Below are 21957 nucleotides of genomic sequence, written 5' to 3'. Positions count from 1 at the left end.
CAGAGGCGTGTTGTACCGGGGAAGATTCTAAAAACAGGGAGGGTCAAGGCCATGGGGAAATTTGCAGGTGAGGATGGGAATTTTAAAATCAAGATGTTGCCTGACCGGGAGCCAATGAAGGTCAGCAAACACAAGTGGAAAGGAGCTTGCTACGAGTTAAGACAGATTTTTGGATGATCTCAAATTTAAGGAGGGTAGAATGTGGGAGCCCGGCCAGGAGTGTATTAGAATAATTGAACCTAGGTGTAACAAAGGCATGGGTAAGGGTTTCAGCAGGAGATGAGCTGAGATAGGGGCAAAGTCGAGCAATGCTACAGAGGTAGAAAATGGCGGTCTTGGATATGGTGAAAGTGTGAGGTCAGACGCTCATCTCAGGATGAGCTCGGGCTAAGTGCATAGTCACCTTAAATCAAATATTATTGAAAATTTATAATAGACTGTCGTGGACATTCTGATATAGCAGTGTAATTTAGTGTAGAAAAGGTGATTGAATATGTACTTCAACAAAGGACAGCCTCAATAAGTTCTCTCCCCTTCCAGGTGCTGAGAAAAGAAATTATGAAAGGCAAAGTGTGTTAGAGTTTGTGTATTGGTGGAAGTGCTTAGATTTACAATTGCTAGCCTTAAGGTTGTTGAACCACTTCTGTTGTGGCAGTTCTTGGGGTGGTGGAAGTAGCACTGAGTGCCTTTGGCACCTTGCTCCATAAGGCCTGCACCAGGGGCTTCCTGCCTTCAGTGTCAAACAGACTTGCTCATCTGGTTTCTGTTAAAAGAACCTCCAGAAATGCATCTGAGAATCTCGGAGCACTTCCAGCTGCTCACATTCCCCCAGGTTGGTACTGCTGCAGACATTCTTCCAGGAGAAAAAAATTAAGCTCCCCTTTAACGTTGGACTGCAACTTTTTAAAGACTGCACCATAAGCTGTATTTCTCTCCCTCCCAATGGTGGTAAACCTATTGGGAGCAGTATTACTTCTTCAAACTCTTCATTGGAAAGTGGCCTGGAAGGAAATTGCAGTGAGTAAGTGGCAGATTGCACATCCAAAGATACAGATATTAATGATCCATTGCTACCTTACCAAAGGGAGTGAAATCCATGCCATTATTTCCTAATACTAAGTGAAAACAAATTGCAAGAGATCCATTCGCATAAGTACTTTAACAAATGTCCGTGTTCATTAGTGCTGAGAAATTAAAATCTTCCCTCTGCCACAGCACTTGCATCGTATATATATGTATATTTATTTATCAATATAAATATATTCGGGGCAGCACTGTAGTATAAGTGGATAGGACTGTGGCTTCACAGCGCCAGGGTCCCAGGTTCGATTCCCTGCTGGGTCACTGTCTGTGCAGAGTCTGCACGCTCTCCCCATGTCTGCGTGGGTTTCCTCCGGGTGCTCCGGTTTCCTCCCACAGTCCAAAGACGTGCAGGTTAGGTGGATTGGCCATGATAAATTGCCCTTAGTGACCAAAAAGGTTAGGAGGGGTTATTGGGTTACGGGGATGGGGTGGAAGTGGGGGCTTAAGTGGGTCGGTGCAGACTCGATGGGCCGAATGGCCTCCTTCTGCACTGTATGTTCTATGTTGTTGTTCTATGTTGTTCTAATACAGCATATTGTCAAGACTTTCAATTTAAATCAAGATATTCCAGGTGGAAGTCTTACAAATGTTGTCCGTTTGACTCTATTTCCTGATGGGCATGATTCCACTACATGCACTGATTTTGCAGTCATCCTTGAGTTGTCAGAAGGAGGATTAGTTTGGTGGAAATGCTAATTGCATTCTGGCAGCCTTCTGTGGTTGCACTTAAGGAACATTGTTAGGCCAGTGTCAAGAATCGATCACCTTATGTTTTCAAGAAACAAATTCCGCACTCACCCTCTCCCCCGAAAAGCTGCGTGCAAAGATATTCACAGGGTAGAAAAGAACACGAGTGGAAAATTAATCAAAAGTTAACTTGTTGTTTTTTAGGAAAAGCCTACTTTTAGGTTTCCATCCAGATCTGACTAACTTGATCACAACTTCCTTTCAAAATGAATAGGCTGAGATATGTATTTGAGTGTGTGAACAGAGGAATAATAAGTACCCTTCTTTGGTTTTTTTTCAGCACGAATTGTAAAGACTAGACAATGGTGTGAAATGCTTCCGTGTTTGGAAGGAGAAGGATGCAATTTGTTAATGAATAAATCAGGCTGGACCTGCACACAGCCAGGTGGGCGAATAAAGACAACTACGGTAAGCCATGGGCCCAACTGACAGACAAATCAAATCTATGGCATTATATAATAGGCATTCAGTGCCAATGTAATCAACTCCAGGCAAAATGAGAAAAAGACGTCAGGCAAGACTGGCTAAAAATGAACTGTTTGAATCGGTACACCATATTATTGCAATTATCGTAAAACTGTAACTTCAGGCAGTATGCAAATAGGACATTGTTCAAAATGTTAAAAGATTTTATTGTGTCCTCTATCAAAACAACAAGTCTACTCTAGAACATTATTACAAAGATCTACTTATTAAAAAGGTTTCTGTTTCTATTGTCCATAAATGTATATCATTTAAAATTCAACAGTGGGCGGCACGGTGGTGCAGTGGTTAGCACTGCTGCCTCACAGTGCCGAGGACCCGGTCTTGATCTCGGCTCCAGCTCATTGTCCGTGTGGAGTTTGCACATTCTCCCCGTGGCTGCGTGGGTCTCACCCACGCGGATTGGCCACACCAAATTGCCCCGTTAAAAAAAATTCAACAGTATATCTGAACCTGCAAAGACAATGGGCATGATCTAACCAAATTCGAAAGAGTCCCGTGATGAGCGCGTTTAGCTGAGGCTGCACTTGGTCCTGTTTCCTGTACTGAGGAGGCGCCCTGGTCTCTCGACCTCCTGACACAACCCCCAAACATCCCAAAGCCACAACTCACCTATAAGGGGTTCCTCAGGCCCCCCCAGCACCCTACCTCACACTCGTAGGACCCCCCGGACCCAATCGCCACCATTGGAAAAATATCCATAGCCCTGCCAGCTGGCGGTGCCACTTGGGTACCTTGGCAGTGGCAGGCTGGCACCAAAGTGACACTTCAAGGGTGCCACAGTGGCAGTGCCAGTTTACAAGGCGGGCTGTGCCAAAGTGTTCAGGTGACATCAGCAGGGAGGTCTCCAATCCCCTGGGAGACTCTGACAAGTGCTGTTCTGTCTGGTCTCCATTTGTGGGGACCAGCACTGAACGGTGCTTGGCCGAGGTCTACAAGATGAAGGGGTTACATCCCAATGCCTCGGATAGATCATTGAATCATAGAACCATAGAATTTATAGTGCAGAAGGAGGCCATTCGGCCCATCGAGTCCATACCGGAACTTGGAAAGAGCACCCTACCTAAGCCCATACCTCCATCCTATCCCCTTAACCCAGTAATCCCACCCAACCTTTTTAGCACTAAGGGCAATTTAGCTTGGCCATTCCATCTAACCTGCACATCTTTTACTCTGGGAGGAAACTGGAGCGCCAGGAGGAAGCCCACGCAGACACGGGGAGAACGTGCAGACTCCGCACAGACAGTGACCCAAGCGCGCATATTAGAGACTAGCTGTCTCACTTTAATAAGTAGATTTGAAAAATAGTGATCCTGACCACAGTGGGTGGGATTCAGATCATGGCATCTCGCGAGATCGTGTTAGATCTCGTGAGGTGTGGTGAGCTGGGTAGATCCCGGAAGAGGGATCTCCTGGCATCGACGATCCGCGCAGTGCTGCCTTTCGAGTGCAACACGGCCAGTAGATCACACTCAATGTTAACAGATAACTGAATTAAATGCTCTGGATTGTATTAAGTATCTGTCTGGTTTTGGTTGACTGTATATAATATAACTGTGACACAAGTTCTTATTGCATTTTTAAGATACTGATTACTTGCACATTACTAACACTTACCTGAATATTTGAACTGACATAGGAATTTTGGATTACCAGGAACTCATTGGAAGAATAAGTCAGACATTGTTCCATTTAATATGAATTTATTTGCCTTCACGCATTAGTGTACTGAGTAGGAAGCCGAGGCATAGCACAAATTACACAAATAAATATATGCAGCTCATTACTGAGAGTCTGAATCAGTTGATGTGCTCAGGCACTGCCAAGAAAACATTGTCATTGTGCATATCAGCCCCCGAGTCATTCTGATTGTTTATTAGCAGCATTTCTTTTTAACGGTTAGGCAAATTGTCCAAAGTGAACTCTGTTGAAGAGACTTGGACACACCTTTATCCAGACGTTCCAATAAGCCATCATGTTTCCTCAGCACTCCTCGAACACGGGTTGTATCAAACTAATGCAGGGTATTTTGATTTGATTTATTGTCACATGTACCGAAGTACAGTGAAAAGTATTTTTCTGTAGCCGAGGGAACGTACACAGTATGTACATAGTAGACAAAAGGAATAATCAACAGAGAACATTGACAAATGGTACATCGACAAACAGTGATTGGTTACAGTGCGGAACAAGGGGCCAAACAAAGCAAATACATGAGCAAGAGCAGCATAGGACGTCGTGAATAGTGTTCTTACAGGGAACAGATCAGTCCGAGGGGGAGTCGTTGAGGAGTCTTGTAGCTGTGGGGAAGAAGCTGTTCCTATTTCTGGATGTGTGGGTCTTCAGACTTCTGTACCTTCTACCTGATGGAAAGGTCTGGAAGAAGGCAATGCCTGGGCGGGAGGGGTCTCTGATAATGCTGTTTGCCTTCCTGAGGCAGTGGGAGGTATATACAAAATCAAGGGGTGACAAGCTTATGTGATGCGTTGGGTTGAGTTCACCACACTCTGCAGTTTCTTGCGATCTTGGACCAATCTTGGGTATGTAGGTTTACCACTGCTATAGGTCTGGCAGCCTCACAGCAGCTTCCAGCTCTGAGCATTCACGGCTACTGCCCAAGCACTGTATGCAGACCTGATTCTTATATGCGGACCCTGTTTCAAAATAAAAGTACTTTGCAGTTTGTTGCTTGCAGGGATCTGATCTGAGTGGTCTGGCCATTAGCTTTAAGGCTGCAGGTGCTGTTTGCTTTGGCCTCTGCCAAGTCGAGATCCAATGCAATGAGGGACCCCATTACAATTGCACTTATATCCTTTTGCTCCATATCCTTCCATCCAGGGCTGGAAGTTTGGATGCAATGTAAACTGAGAGGAACCTGGTGCCATGAATCTCCAACCTTTTACCCTTTGCTTTGTGCCTTGAACAGACCAAAGAATAATCACCTCTGCAGCAGCTCACACAGGGTGAACATTCAACCAAGGAATTTTCTTAATTTAAAATTGCCAGCAAATTATTTAGATTTTGTTACAGTATTCTCATCTGGAACAGTGAAAGTTTTGGGGAATATGATGTAAAGTTTGTACTATCGGTTCGAGGCCACTTTGGAAGTATCGAAGATCCCCCAGCCATTTTTCAATACATTCTGTCATATAACTTAGATAACATTACAATTGCCGTGATACAGGACACCCAGGAAATATTGACATCAACATTCTTTCAGGCTCTGCTGGCCTCTGATACGCAAGACCTAACAAAACCCAAGAAAACAGAACGTTAGAAGACAAATAACAGCTGAAGGATTGGGCTGGGGATGGCGACTCACTTTGGAGGTCGATCTCCAGCTCCAGTAGGGTCCAGAATTCCTTCAGCACCTCGTATGGCAAATAAATGGAAGCCTTCCAGTTTACCCAAGTGTGTATGTGGTTTCTACTGCTGGGATCTTAGCCAAGGCAAGGAGCCTACAACCCCAAATACACTGCCATTCCCCCTTTGCACAGAAAATGGAGAGAAATAGTTTAGGATCCAGAAATGCCCAAAAAGTGAGAAATGTTTATGGACTTGGACGGTGGGAACCAGAGATGCTCCCTCTAGTGCCTGTACCCATGCTAATAACCTGCCACAAATTCCAATGGGATCAACGCTGCGGGTCACTGTCAGAGGAATGGGGGAGCTCTGGACCATTATTTTGTGTATAAGTATTGATTCACATGGTTGTAGCATTTAAAGGCCGACAAAGATTTGTACTAAGTGCAGAAAAACACGATGTTGCCATGGGAATACACAGAGCTGACAGTTTTGTGTTAGATGGGAATTCTATTTTGGGTACTGAGACTTTGACTTCTTGGAGACTAAGGATTTTAATTAAAGAAAAACTAATTGAGGGCCTTGACTCCATCTCTTCAGGAAAGGATAAAACTATTATCCCTCCACTAGATAATTAGGTGAATCAATGATGATATAATGTTTTGTATCGTATTTCCACCATTTTTTCATTACTGCAACAGCAACACTGGTCATAACATACACATGGATGTGTACAAGGTGTCCAGTCGGGGGATGATTGATGCCAGTTCTACATTGCCTTTCGATGAAATCTTGATAAGCGGCAGCTTTTTGATCTGAGAGATTATATTGACCATTTAAATTGCTTCAAGAATTGTATTCCAAGAAGAGCAGCCTTGTCCCTTACCCCTCAGTGAGGAGTTCCTAAGCATGAATAGTAATACTGCTGGGACACTGATGAAAATATTTAAATAGGTTGCTTGTGAAAAATTATCACAAATGTCAATTACTTCAGATGGGTAGAAACCATGCCACTTGTCATTGCAGAGAATGTTGGTCACTAATGTCAAAAACAAACCACACACATACATTATAGCACATTTAAAATCGAGGTAAAATGAGAGAACCATTGTAAATATGTTCAAGTCACACGATCCTAAATAAATAGTGAAACAACAGTACCTGAACAGAATAAACGAATGGGAACAAAAACAGAAAATACTGGATAATCTCAGCTGGTCTGACAGCAACTGTGGAGAGAGAAGGGAGCTAACATATCGAGTCTGGAGTCTGGATGATTCTTTCTCAAAGCTGGCGAGAACTGGAAATAGTCAGATTTATACTGTTGTGGGGTGGGTGGGGGTGGGAGGGGGCGGGGGGTATGGAGTAGTGGGGCTGGATAGAGAGCCAAGGTGGACCTTGAGAAAGATGTCATGGAGAGAAACACAAAGAGAATGTAAATGGGGGTGATCAAGGCTAAGAAGGGTGTTGAGAGTGGCGCAGTAAGAGAATAGAATATGTTAAGGGACGAACAAAGGGAGGCAGTGTGTCAAAGGACAACTAGGAACAGGGAACAGATGGCCCAAGTGTGGGGTTGGGAGGGTGGGGGTGTGAGAAAAAACAGATCGAAGGAAGAATTGAAACTACATTGCCAGAAATATAAATGGGGTGAAGGTGGAGGAGAGAAGAGAGTTCACAGTCTGAAGTTGTTGAACTCAGTGTTAGTTCTGGAAGGCTGTAATGTGCCTAATCGGAAGATGAGGTGCTGTTCCTTCAGTTTGCATCGAGCGTCGCTGGAACATTGCAGCAGGCCAAGGACGAACATGTGAACATGAGATCAGGACAGTGAGTTGAAATGGCAAGCGACGGACCAAAGGTGTTCTGCAAAGCGGTCACCCAATCTGCGTTTACTCTCACCAATGTAGGGTAGACCTCATTGGGAGCAGCAAATGCCATAGACAAGATTGAAGGAGGTGCACGTGAAGCGCTGCCTCACTTGAAGAGTGTTTAGGCTCTGGGATAGTGAGCAGGGAGGTGGTAAAAGGGCAGGTGTTGCACCTTCTGTGATTGCATGGGAAGCTGCCGTGGGAAGAGGGTGAGGTGTTGGGGGTGATAGAGGAATGTACCAGGGTTTCCCTGAGGAAACGTTCCCTGTGAAATGCTGAGAGGGGGAGTGAGGGGAAGATGTGTTTTGGTGGTGACATCATGCTGAGTTGGCGGAACTGCCGGAGGATGATTCTTTGAATGCAGAGGCTGTTGGGATGAAAAATGAGGACAAGAAGGACGCTATTCTGGTTCTGGGTGGGAGGATGAGAGCAGAGATGTGAGAGATGGGAGGCTGACATTATCCTAACCATGTAAGTGAACCATTAAATTCACAACATATGAATAAAATGGAAGAATCCTCATCGTGCAGTGCTTCCCAAATTTTTTCTGCATTTGATCCAATTTTAATGCCTGAAACATTGTGACCCAGAGGATCGGAGCAGGAGGGGTTTCGTTCCTGAATGTGGGAAGGGGTCGGTGAGGGGAGGTGTGATGGGGGCAGGCAGTGTGGAGAAGTCTAGCATGGTGCGAACTCTTTAACTTACAGGGTTTTTAAATAAAGAAGAAACACACCGCTTCACAGGCTTTTTACATGCAGCAATCAGGCATCAAAAAGGTCTGTCCATCATCCGCCTGCCAGCAGAAAAAGGGGGCTTCACGACTGTCAGCATTCAGTCTGAGCTCCAAGACCACCATTGCTACTTCAGAGCTCGCAACCCCCAGGTCCCATCTCATGACCCTCGGTTGATGACACCCTGTCATAATGTAGTTATAATGGTAGAACGCACGACAACTGCAATATAAGTGACGTGGTAGGAATATAGCAAACATTCTGTACAAATGGAATAAGAATCAGGGGAGTGTCTCATTTGTTTCGTCCTGCTCCAGATATGAGGCTAAGTCACATAAACATGTTTGAAACTTTCTTGACTGATTTCAGGCTCTAGTGACATAAAGCCTTTCAAATATGTATCCCGTGGATACTTTCTACCAATATAACATATCCTGTTTCATCATTCAAAATTTGCTCATTTAACTTGTTGGCACGTTGAACATTGAAACCTCCCTTAGCTTTTAAAAAGTTAGCATTTCTCAGTATATATAATGTCTACAAAGTTCTTCTTAAAGAATATTAAATTTGGGATCCTTGATATTCTCACCAAAGAAAATGTCACAAATTATATTAGTGCGCTGAAATATATATGTGCTCCATTTGAAATAGGTACGAATATCAAAGACACTGTCACAAATGTCACAGCACATCACACATCATTCATTAGTTCGAAAGCGTGTTGTTTGCTAAGGGGGAGGCATATCTCGCGGAAATATCTTCTCTTCAAAGTAATCTCCGGGTTCTGAGTTAAATTTAAAAATATTCTACATCGATTTTTGGACTGAACAGCTTGAAAGATCACATCCTTATGGATATAGAAATTTTCTACCAGTGCTTTCTTCTTCAGTTGATGTGGAACGTGTGGTTAACCCTAGTTTCAGTGATGTTATCGAGAGCTTCATAAACTGCTAGGTTGCAGCTTTTATGCTAAAATGCGATTAAAAAAAAGACATTTCACAAAGATGCAAGGTTTACAATTTGCACCTTTTACTCCGCCCTTTTGCTGTCAGTGCATTCGCATTGCAGCTACATGTCTAAGACTGGGGGGTGAGTTCGTCAAAAGTTCCAGGCAGGAGAACTCTGCTCAGCTTGCTTGGGCTGTACCCAGAATCTTGTACATTCTTATCTGAGAGAGGGTTCTGTCTGGGTACATGCATTTTGTTGCTGGAAATATAGAAATCTCAATGTTTGGCGCTAATCTCAGAGAATCCTCATTTTCGAAATGTTTCAATTAAGATCAGGTAGGTGTGACTTCCGGTGGGGGCGGTGTGTTGAGCGGCTGCTCGAAAGGCAGGGGGGGAGGGGGTGGAGAATGGCCGTTTACAATGAAATCGGGACTGGCGCCGCTGAAGCAATTCTCCAGTCCATCGCTCGGGAATCGCTCGCATGCGATCTACGCGGCGTGGCTAGGGGGCCATTGACATAGGCTCCCGCCCGCGATTCTCCACGCAGAACTGGCTGAGTTCCCAATGGCATGGTTCTAACCATGTATCGGCCGTCGGGAACTTTGCATGGCGGCTGTAGTCCACGGCCGCCCTAGTGGGGGCCTCATGGACGACCAGGGGAGCGATCGGGCGGCACAGATCCACGGGTGCATGCGATCTCATTTCGGATGATGGTCCGCAGGCCAAGTCCGCCATCACGCACAGGATGGCCGCTGCAGGCCGCCGCCGTGCGCATGCGCGGACGCCCGACCAGACGTGCCGGGCCCCTTATCCACAGCCAGAGCTCTGAGAAGCACTCCGGGGCCCTGCCAGCCCTCTGCAGGTTGGAGAATCGCTCCGGACTTACTTAAGGAAAGTCCAGAGTGAAAAGCAGCACGGTAGCACAGTGGTTAGCACAGTTGCTTCACAGCTCCAGGGTCCCAGGTTCAATTCCTGGCTAGGGTCACTGTGCGGAGTCTGCACGTTCTCCCCGTGTCTGCGTGGGTGTCCTCCGGGTGCCCCGATTTCCTCCCACATTCCAAAGATGTGCAGGTTAGGTGGATTGGCCATGCCAAATTGCCCTTAGTGTCCAAAAAGGTTAAGTAGGGTTACTGGGCTACGGGGATAGGGTGGAGGCATGGGCTTAAGTGGGGTGTTCTTTACAAGGGCCCGTGCAGACTTGATGGGCCGAATGGCCTCCTTCTGCACTGTAAATTCTATGTAAGGATTCTATGAGAATCCAGCCCATCATTCGAGGACTGGAGAATGACTTCCTCAACACTTGAAAGCTATTCACCACCCGGTTCCAAGACATGCTTGTGACCAACAGTCAATAGGGGAGAGCGGTGGGACGGCGGAGGGGAGAGGGAGGGAGGGAGGATTGAATCGGAATAAGAAAGGAAAAAAGAAACGGGGGGGGGGGGGGGGGTGGGGGGGGGGGGGAGAAGTGGGGGGGAGGACAGGAGGAAAATAGGAGGAGAGGAGGGGAACGGTACCAATCTAAACACAGGGTAAACAGGGCAGAGGAGCCAGAGGGGAGAAGGGGCAAGGAAACATAGGGGTGCAACCACAACTACAACACCAAGGTCCGCCCAGTCCAGGGTATGTTTCTCCAGAGGGCAACATGTATATAATTAATACAGTACTCTTGTGACAACCACCACCGGGGCACAAAATTAGGCGCCCCCATTTCTTTATATATGTTACTTTTATATGCATACCTGTTTGTATTTTTCTTTTATACACCCATTTTGTAGATTTCCCTTATTGTTGTGTGATATCCCTTGCAATGTTGTTGTAAATAAATGTGAAACCAATAAAAATATTTTTAAAAATCAGGTAGGTTTTAATGGCTCTGGGGAGAATGCAGGAATATGGTGATCAGCCATGATCATATTGAGTGGGGGAACAGGCTCAAAGGGCCAAATGACCTACTCCTGCTCCTATTGTCTATGCTTTGACAAAGTGTTCAAAGGATTCTACTTTCTAACCCAGAATTCTTTTTACCACTACACCTCCGCCTCCCTGGCAGCACAGTGGATTTTATGTTCCATATGTAACCAAACTGAAGCAATGCGAGTGTACCCTTGGCTTGGGGGAAGTGGGTGTGCGGAGAGGGTGGGGGAAGACTGGATGATCATCATTGTACTTTACTCTGAAGCCAGATCAGGTCACGATTCTGGATTGCGCTGCCAGTAAAGCAACAGCAAGATGCTGAAATCACTTTGCACCAAGGTTAAACTTGCAGTATTAATTGAACTTAAATTCAATTTTCCTTAACCATTACCCACATCTGAATTAAACAAGGCTTTAAGCCTTAGTTAAAGATCTGCTAAATGTCAGAGTGCCTCACATTAAGCTGGGATTGATCCAACGCCAACCAAACTCTAGAGAGCCTTGCACCAGCTTAAGTGGTAGCTCTATCTAGCTTGGGAGTGGTTTTTTTTAGGTAATGCAGTTCTTTATTGGCCTTCTGGCCCAAGTTCCAGCTCCATATAATTTGTCTTAGATACTCAGATACTCTCCCTTCAACATGTGTTACTGGAGCAGCCAGGGAGGAAAGTGCAGATATCCATCTTCATTGTGGGTGCAAAAACATTTTCACTCAAAGGATTTGCGTATTGGTCTACATGTATTTGTCTTAAGAGACAGCTGGATGAGTACTTTAAACAGAAAATAATCCCCCCAAGACTTCCCTTTGCCTTTGAGTAATGATGAAGTGCTTGTACAGCACTGGGGAATTGAGAATAGGCAGGTTGATTTAAAAGATTGGAGGTACAGTCCTTCAATCAGCCTGGAATCCTCAATTTCCCAGCAGAGTAAAGGCAGAGTTCATTATTAAAATTTAATCAGTTTGAGCCAATGCCTTTGTTTTTATTCCTTTTAGCGTTACACAAGTGACTTTGAATAGAGTACAAATTCACTAAGAACGTTCAGGTAGCATTTGCCCTTTGGGTAAAAATTGTGTCTGAAATTGCACTGGTTTTCTGATGTGAAGTTAGAGTTCAAGTTTCCAGTTAAACTCATTTACCTAATCACAAATGCAAAACCTTCAATGAACTAGCATAATCAGGCAGGACAGTGGGATGTCAGCCCCCCCCCCCCCACCCCCCTGCTTTTATTATATATTAAAATATCCGTTGTATTTAAGAGCGATAACCTGGTGTACTTTTATTCATACTGCTGAAAATGGGTTTATCATCAAAAATAAACATTTTAAATCAATGAATCTAGGCCACCTACTGAGTGAGCTGCTTTCACATCACTGAATATGACATGAAAAAAACCCCATACTAAACCACTTAGTGCATTTATTGGTGTACATTAGTCAGTTTCTTGGAAAATTAAATAATTTTAATCTTTTAAAACATGCTTATGAGTGCGTTTATGCCTAAATAACAAAATCTTGATTTTAAATGTCCTTTAAAGGGCGCAATAAGCGGTAGTCGTCACCATGTTCATTATTGCAATCAGGGGGCAGGGTCAGTTTGTACACTGGGCCGGTTTTTAAACTAGCACAAAACCACGGAAACTCAATTTACACTCTGCTTGTTTGACCATTTCAGGCAAACTGCGAAACTAAAACCAGTACAAGCCAGTGGAAAATCTAGGCTTCCATATATTTTACACGCTTCTCAATTTATAATGAAACTCATATCAACGTTTCACTTTCCTTCCATCACTGAAGTTGTAGCAAGCCATCTTTCCTCAATGTAGCTTATTTTTAAAGATGCCATGACATTCTTTTTATCCATTTCACCTTGCGATGTATAATGAATGCGCATGCATTAATTGTCTGGTCAAACTCCATCCCAATATGGCCCACACAGCATGTATAGAAAAACGATATATTGTTTTTGAAATTCTGCTTGGAAGGAGGTTACTTTGGATGATTTTAGGGTCAAAGACTGCATTATACACACCCAGAAGAAACGATGGACTAGCTGAAGGTCCAGATCTTCTAATTCATATCAATCAATTATTCTTCATTCATTGCTATTAGCTAAAAGTAGATACCTATCTCCTTGTTTATTGATTGAAATAAAGGAATAAACTGTCAAAGAAGAGCAAAACCCCTTGGGTGCAATTCAGCGACCCCGTTGCGTCCAGCGCAGATCTGGGCGTTTCTCGGGTGAATTGCGTGTGAGTCCCAAATCGGACCCCGCGCCGGGCGCGAAATCTTACACGAGTCACCTGACTTGCTCAGCCCGATGCGATCTGGATCTTGACCTCTCTGGGCGAGATTTAGATCTGAATATTTAAATGAGCATAATTGCTCATTTAAATACCCGGATGCCAGATTCAGCCGGGGCACGGGACACACAGGCCACGCCTGGGAGACCTCGCCAGGGCGCTGTTTAGCACTGGTCCACACAAACATGGACAATCATAACAGCACAGCCCATTGGAGACCCCCAGCTGGTCAGGGATATAGAAGGTTGGCACCCTGGCATTCCTCATGGCACCTGGGCACCTTAACACTGCCAGCCTGGCAGTGCCAGGGTGCTTGGGTGGCAAGTTGGCACTGCCAGGGTCAGGCCCAGGGATGCCTTGCCAGTTGGAGAGGGGTGAAGCATGTTCCAGGGGGCCTCCCAGGATTGGGCAGGTGAGTGGAAGGATCAAAAACATGGGGGTCTGAAAGGCAGGGTGGGGATCGGGGCTGTTAGACAATGTGGCACCCTGATTTGCGAAGAGCCTTTCCTGCTGGCAAGCTTCAGCTTCAGCTTGCCAGCACAGAATTCCTCGAAGTGGGGTCTCAGCGGGGAGAAACTCCCCAAGCTCCCAAAAAACGGCAAAATGGCGTTGGATAGTGGATTGTTTCTCGGTGCTTCAGCCGCCGAGAAACACCCGCTAAACGGCCGTTCAGCGGACTTTAACTCCAGTCCGCTGAAACACACCCCTCATGTAACCTATTTATTGATTACATGTGCAATCGCTAACTATTCCCTTTAGCTGGAAATTAATATACAATGTAAATAACTCAACACATTTGAGCAAAGGAAAGTACTTTATTCTTTGGGAAGTGGTTGACAGTGTGGATCCAAAATTGTGTTGAGAAGGTTGTTGAGACACCAGGTGGAATTCCCCGATGCCCATCGCATATTTCTCTGTGGCGTACCATTTTCTAGTAGCGGGAGTCTATCTTCCCGTTGCTTGTCAGTGGGATTTCCCATTGAAACTACCCCGTGCTGCCAGGAAACCCACGGGTGGGTGGGGAAATTGAATCACAATGACTGGAGAATTCCGGCCACCGTTTTAGAGTCATTCGTCTATGGAAAGACTGGCTGAGTCACATCAGCCTTGTCAAGCTTAGATGGCAACTTTTCTTCTCTGCAAAGCATTTGTGTACAAGTAGGGCTGACAACAATCCAGCAGTTTGATTGAGTTCATTTTGTACCACATGCTGCAGTGGGATTGAAATGATCTCCGGGCCATCAGTCCAGTACCGTGACCACCAGGTGACTGCATACCCCAACATCCTAGCCCCTCATGGCCCTGGAATCTGGACATCGTCCCAGCCTCCCTAACCCACCCTGCGTAACTTGTTGAGAAATGTTATCTTAAGAGAGTCACCGGGGAAGTGGGAAGATCTCTCCTTGCTGCAACTGTTTGAGATTTGGGTGGTGACAGGTTGCTGTGAAAAAGGGGCCATATGGATCAAAACAAATATCATCAAAGAATGCTAAAAAAATTAGCTCATGAAGTTTTCTGTCAAAATGTTTGTCATTTCAAATTGTTAGTCTTTTTATACTGAAATAAATTTATTTTTAATCACATTTTTCAAATTTTATACATAAAAATAAACAAACCCCCCCGGAACTCTTTCCCCCCCACCCTGTGCAACAAGACCCCCAATAGAAAGACCCCCCTATCTTAGATCCCCCCTCCCCTCCACCTAACAACTAACAGTGACCAGCTCTTTAAAGTACAGAATAAATGGCTGCCATCTCCGGTAGAACCCCTCAATTGCCCCTCTCGCAGTGTACTTAACTTTTTCGAGATATAAGAACTCCATAAGATCCCCAACCATACTGAGCCACTGGGTGAATAGCTGGCCTCCCCTCCCAGCAGCACCCGCCAGCCTTTTTCAATTTGATTGCCTTTTGAAATGAGTTTGTGGTCAGTAAACCACATCCATTCCACGATATTCTTAGGTCAGTTTGCCTATGTTGCACCCCGGGAACAGCCTCTTTTCAGGAGACGAGACGATTTTCAGACTTGACTCAGTGGCCTCAACCTGCTTCCAGCTGGACTCCCAATCTTGTTCGAGCGAAAGGTTTGGCGGCCACACTGGATGCACGATCTGGTCTCACTCGTGCCTCCAAAAGTATTTGAACTAATTATAATGTTTCCAAAACGAATTCCCTGTAGATCTTCGGCACGCGATGCCTGACTTGCTGAGCGCTCATATAAAACAGGTGCAGAAAGGACTACAAGCTGTTCATTTTAGAACTCTACAGCTTAAAACTAGGTTGTTATTTTTTTTGAGATTTGCATTTTGATTGCTGTTTCTTCACCTGCCAAACTAAATATTATAAGCTACGAGTGTGTTATAACTGGTGCCACATTTTTTTTCTCTGCTGCTTTTTGGCACCTCGGCACTCTAAGTGCACACCTCAATCCGCATCGTCCTGGCTGCCGTGCAGGCACGATCATAGCTTCAAGCTCTGAGCAGTTAGCGTCCCCTTCCAGTGGCCCTGCTTAACTTGGAGGAGGAACAGAATGCAGCCTCTACCATCGACATGCCTTGTGTGTCATTGCTGCCTGAGAGGGTAGTGGAGGCAGATTCAATCATGGCTTTCAAAGGGGAATTGAATAAGCAGCTGATGAGAAACCAGGCTCGTGCAAAAGTCAGGGGAATGCGACTAGGTGTGTTCTTACAGAGAGCCGGCACCGACATGATGGACTAAATGGCCTCCTTCTGGGCTGTAACCATTCTATGATTCGATGAATGTCACGTCTCACTGGTTGGCCCTTACAATACAAATAAAATAGTCAAGACCACATATTTTGCTGTATTCTCTGTATTTTGGAAGATCTAATTCAAGAGCGGACTATACGGTCAATGGAAGAGTCCTGGGGAAAATTGATGTACAGAGAGATCTGGGAGTTCAGGTCCATTGTACCCTGATGGTGGCAACGCAGGTCGATAGAGTGGTCAAGAAGGCATACAGCATGTTTGCCTTCATCGGACGGGGTATTGAGTACAAGAGTCGGCAGGTCATGTTACAGTTGTATAGGACTTTGGTTAGGCCACATTTGGAATATTGCGTGCAGTTCTGGTCGCCACATTACCAGAAGGATGCTTTAGAGAGGGTGCAGAGGAGGTTCACCAGGATGTTGCCTGGTATGGAGGGTGTTAGCTATGAAGAAAGGTTGAGTAGATTAGGATTGGTTTCGTTGGAAAGACGGAGGTTGAGGGGGTACCTGATTTAGGTCTACAAAATTATGAGAGGTATGGACAGGGTAGATAGCAACAAGCTTTTTCCAAGAGTGGGGGTGTCAATTACAAGGGGTCACGATTTCAAGGTGAGAGGGGGAAAGTTTAAGGGAGATGTGCGTGGAAAGTTTTTTACGCAGAGGGTGGTGGGTGCCTGGAACGCTTTGCCAGCGGAGGTGGTAGAGGCGGGCACGATTCCATCATTTAAGATGCATCTAGACAGATATATGAACGGGCGGGGAACAGAGGGAAGTAGATCCTTGGAAAATAGAAGGTTTAGATAAAGGATCTGGATCGGCGCAGGCTGGGAGTGCCGAAGGGCCTGTTCCTGTACTGTAATTTTATTTGTTCTTTGTTCTTTTGATTGTTCACAAGCTTCCCAGTCCCAACTCCTTGTAACTTGCAACATTGCCCCTCTCATTTATAAAATGGTGCCCCATAGTGCCTTTTCCTCAAAACCCCATGATGAGATGCTTTTCAACATACTTTATTCTTTAATTTAGTTGTCATTAATGTTTTTTGCTTTATTCAGCAAATTCACAACCACTCAATTGCTAGTGCAACCACAGCAGAGCCCATTGTTAGAATTCAATGGACTGGATGTTAATTTAGCTGACTCTACCAGGAGTGGGGGTTAACCTTAAGGCACGAGGAACTTGGAGGTCAGGGTTTCCGCACAGGCCGTGGAGAGTTAACTCCACAGTGTGTGCTTGATGTCACTAAATGGTTGCCTGCCTGGAAGCCAGCCAGCCTGATTGATAGACTTGACCCCATTCGGGAGTGAGGAGGGAAGGTTGGTCAGAGCACTGAGGAATGAGGATTGGAGGTTGGGTGGGGGAAGTAGGAAATCAAAGGTGGGATCGGAGGCCTCATAGGGAAAGGTATATGGAGATTAGAAGGATGGGTGGAAGGTTTCTCAAACACGTGGAGTTCCTAGGCTGCCACACTGGCTCCAATAACTAGGCATTCAACTCCTGGATCCACACTGTCCTCATCTGGGTAAAATGCCAGCTCAGTTCCTTGGAGTGGGTTAGTCACTCACTTGGGGCGTGGGGGCAGTGGCGGAAGGGGCGGGGTGTGTATCGGGATTCTGGATTTCAATAATTAAACTCTTATCCAACCCAAAGCCCCAGTTTTGAGGTCAAAATTCCCCTACCTAAGAAGTTTGATCCATCCAGCTCTTTCAGTCTTTGATTACCCCAGTAAACATCTACATCCAATGCTTTAATAGATATTGAGCCAAATATATTCGTATTCCTTTCACAAATAAATGTATTGCAATGAAAGGAGATAACTGTTGATACTGTAAAGATCTGGGGCAAGATTCCCCGACCCCCCGCCGGGTCGGAGAATCGCCGGGAGCTGGCGTGAATCCCGCCCCCGCCGGTTGCCGAATTCTCCGGCACCGGAGATTCGGCGGGGGCGGGAATCGCGCCGCGCCAGTTGGCGGGACCCCCCCGCGATTCTCCGGGCCGAAGTCCCGCTGCTAGAATGCCTGTCCCGCCGGCGTGGATTAAACCACCTCTCTTACCGGTGGGACAAGGTGGCGCGGGCGGGCTCCGGGGTCCTGGGGGGGAGCGCGGGGCGATCTGGCCCCGGTGGCCTGGCCCGCGATCGGGGCCCACCGATCCGCGGGCGGGCCTGTGCTGTGGGGGCACTCTTTTCCTTCCGCCTTCGCCACGGTCTCCACCATGGCGGAGGCGGAAGAGACTCCCTCCACAGCGCATGAGCGGGGATGCTGTGAGCGGCCGCTAATGCTCCCGCGCATGCGCCGCCCGGCAATGTCATTTCCGCGCCAGCTGGCGGGGTCAAAATCAGTCTGGCGCGGGCCTAGCCCCTCAAGGTTAGGACTCGGCCGGTCAAGGGGCGGAGGATTCCGCACCTTTGGGGCGGCGCGATGCCGGACTGATTTGCGCCGTTTTTGGCGCCGGTCGGCGGACATCGCGCTGCTTGTGGAGAATTTCGCCCATGGTTCAAATTTTATGACACATATATTATCAAAGTTCAGGCCCATTACCTCACAGTGTGCCCTCTGAGGCAGCTATCGGTGCTAATTCTTTATGAAAGCCATCAAATGGAAGCAAGAGATTGGGTGCTTGATGAGTTGTCTCCCCTCACTCATAACTGGGGAAATTGAATGTACATAGAACATAGAACATAGAACATTACAGCGCAGTGCAGGCCCTTCAGCCCTCGATGTTGCGCCGACCTGTGAAACCACTCTAAAGCCCATTTACACTATTCCCTTATCGTCCATATGTCTATCCAATGACCATTTGAATACCCTTTGTGTTGGTGAGTCCACTATTGTTGCAGGCAGGGCATTCCACACCCTTACTACTCTCTGAGTAAAGAACCTACCTATGACGTCTGTCTTATATCTATCTCCCCTCAATTTAAAGCTATGTCCCCTCGTGCTAGACATCACCATCCGAGGAAAAAGGCTCTCACTGTCCACCCTATCCAATCCTCTGATCATCTTGTATGCCTCAATTAAGTCACCTCTTAACCTTCTTCTCTCTAACGAAAACAGCCTCAAGTCCCTCAGCCTTTCCTCATAAGATCTTCCCTCCATACCAGGCAACATTCTGGTAAATCTCCTCTGCACCCTTTCCAATGCTTCCACATCCTTCCTATAATGCGGCGACCAGAATTGCACGCAATACTCTAAATGCGGCCGCACCAGAGTTTTGTACAGCTGCAACATGACCTCATGGCTCCGAAACTCAATCCCTCGACCAATAAAAGCTAACACACTGTACGCCCTCTTAATAACCCTCTCAACCTGAGTGGCAACTTTCAGGGATCTATGTACATGGACACCGAGATCTCTCTGCTCATCCACACTGCCAAGAATCTTACCATTAGCCCAGTACTCTGTCTTCCTGTTATTCCTTCCAAAATGAATCACCTCACACTTTTCTGCATTAAACTCCATTTGCCACCTCTCAGCCCAGCGCTGCCGCTTATCTATGTCCTTCTGTAACTTGTAACATCCTTCCGCACTGTCCACAACTCCACCGACTTTAGTGTCATCTGCAAATTTACTCACCCATCCTTCTACGACCTCCTCCAGGTCATTTATAAAAATTACAAACAGCAGTGGCCCCAAAACAGATCCTTGTGGTACACCACTAGTAACTGGAATCCAGTCTGAACACTTCCCATCAACCACCACCCTTTGTCTTCTTCCAGCTAGCCAATTTCTGATCCAAACTGCTAAATCTCCCTGAATCCCATGCTTCTGTATTTTCTGCAGTAGCCTACCATGGGGAACCTTATCAAACGCTTTACTGAAATCCATATACACCACATCAACTGCTTTCCCCTCATCCACCTAAAAGAGTTGTTGAGAAGAGACTGTGTAATGCGTCCACTGATTCTTGTCAGAATTCTTGTCTGCAAAGTTTCTCCTGGATACTGTCTCAATGATCAGTTGTTGTGGACAATCAAATAGCAGCCATGATGTGGAGATGCTGGCGTTGGACTGGGGTGAGCACAGTAAGATGTCTTACAACACCAGGTTAAAGTCCAACTGGTTTGTTTCAAATCACTAGCTTTCGGAGCACTCCTCCTCCCTCAGGTGAATGAAGAGGTAGGTTTGAGAAACATATATCTCGACAAAGTCAAAGATGCCATTGCCTAATGGTCGTTCAGTGCCATTCTGCAGAGCATAGATGAACTACAAAGGTTTAACTTGCATCTTTGACTTTGTCTATATATGTGTTTCTGGAACCTACCTCTTCATTCACCTGAGGAAGGAGCAGTGCTCCGAAAGCTAGTGATTTGAAACAAACCTGTTGGACTTTAACCTGGTGTTGTAAGACTTCTTACGACAATCAAATAAGTAACACAAAAAAAAGAAGATATATTATGTACAGTTGCTCAAATTCTTTTAGTCACCAGCCAGCACAGATTTTATTCATAGAATCTCTACAGTGCAGAAGGAGGGCATTCGGCCCATCGAGTCTGCACCAACCCTCCAAAAGAGCACCCTACCCAGGCCCACATCTCCACCCTCTCCCCGCCTAATCTTTTGGACATTGGGAGCAATTTAAACTGGTCAATCCACCTAACCTGCACATCTTTCAACTGTGGGAGGAAACCGGAGCACCCGGAGGAAACCCACAAGGACATGGGAGAATGTGCAAACTCCACACAGTCAATCACCCAAGGTCAGAATTGAACCTGGATTCCAGGCACTGTGAGGCAGCAGTGCTAACCACTGTGCCACTGTAGTGCCCTGGCAGTACCTTCTATATATTATAGTCACCTGCAGAAGATCAAGGTCGAAAATATGCTTTAGTAATGCGCTGATTAGTTCTATTGACCATGAAGTGGAAGAAGTGTTTTAGCTAGGCTTGGCATGCAGTCTACATACTTGCAATTTAAAATTTAAATGAATTTAGCTCTTCAATAATCATAAAAGTTTTATGCAAATAAAAAAAGACATTTAAAACAGCAGTTCTTGAAAAATCAAGTTGTTCGAGAATTAAATATAGTAAATTTATCTGCAGCATATAATCTCAGGATTGAGGTTTATGATGTAGTTAACTGCAATTGATACTAAGATAGCCAAAGCACATACACTTCTAGCGGCTGTCAATTAACTTGTAGCCAAAGACAGATCAAAATATTGCACTGCACAAGGATTTTTGAGTGATAATTCATGATTTTAGAGTTTACCAAAGCTCCTGATTTTTAATTTAAAGTGATAACCGCCTTGGATGATTTCCCCTCCTCCTTAATCCAGGAGCAACAAAGCCAACAGCCGCCTCCCTCCCACCAGCTCCAAAGCATAGGAATAGGATTTGGACCTTTATTGATTTGAATCGATCTGTATTGGGCTGAGACATTTACTGACTGAACCGCTGGATTAACCAAAAGAGTTCCTTAACTGTCTAATGATGGTTCAGTGCCATTCTGCAGAGCAAAGATGAACTACAAAGGTTTGAAAAGCAATTTTTAAATTGACAGTTATTAAATGTTCTATGCTTTCCCTCACAGGTAACAACATTCTATTAAAAGGCAGTTTAGTGATGAACACTGAAGTGGTAATGGTAGCATTGTGGTTATGCTACTGGACTAGTAATCCAGAGGCCTTGACTAACACGCTGGAGATGTGAAGTCAGATTGCACCATGACAGTATGCAAATTTGTATTTTGTTAATCAAATAAAAGCTATTTTCAGTCAGAGAGACCATGAAGCCTTGCAACTCTTATAAAACTCAACTGGCTCACTAATAGCTCCTAGGGATGAAAACCTTCTGCCCTTATCTGGTGTGGTCTGCATGCAATGCCAGACTCTCAACGATGGGGCTGACTCGTAAGTGCCCGCT

General features: G+C 45.6%; 1 protein-coding gene across 3 annotated transcripts in view; it reads left to right on the top strand.

Moving 5' to 3' along the window:
• The window catches only part of LOC140388005 (chemokine-like protein TAFA-5), a 1047435-nt gene that overhangs the window by 909709 nt on the left and 115769 nt on the right, over positions 1 to 21957 (top strand). For all 3 annotated transcript variants that reach the window (XR_011934057.1, XM_072471457.1, XM_072471456.1), the window contains exon 3: positions 2111 to 2238. Coding sequence is in view for 2 of the 3 variants with exons in the window: in XM_072471457.1 (XP_072327558.1) it covers positions 2111 to 2238 (128 nt within the window). In the remaining variant the exon portion in view is untranslated. The remainder of the gene's footprint in view (positions 1 to 2110; positions 2239 to 21957) is intronic.

Source organism: Scyliorhinus torazame, chromosome 13, assembly GCF_047496885.1.
Source record: "Scyliorhinus torazame isolate Kashiwa2021f chromosome 13, sScyTor2.1, whole genome shotgun sequence".
Classification (NCBI taxonomy): Eukaryota; Metazoa; Chordata; class Chondrichthyes; order Carcharhiniformes; family Scyliorhinidae; genus Scyliorhinus; species Scyliorhinus torazame.
The sequence above is the reverse complement of the archived record's forward strand: the minus strand, read 5'-3'. Positions and strand labels throughout refer to the sequence as shown.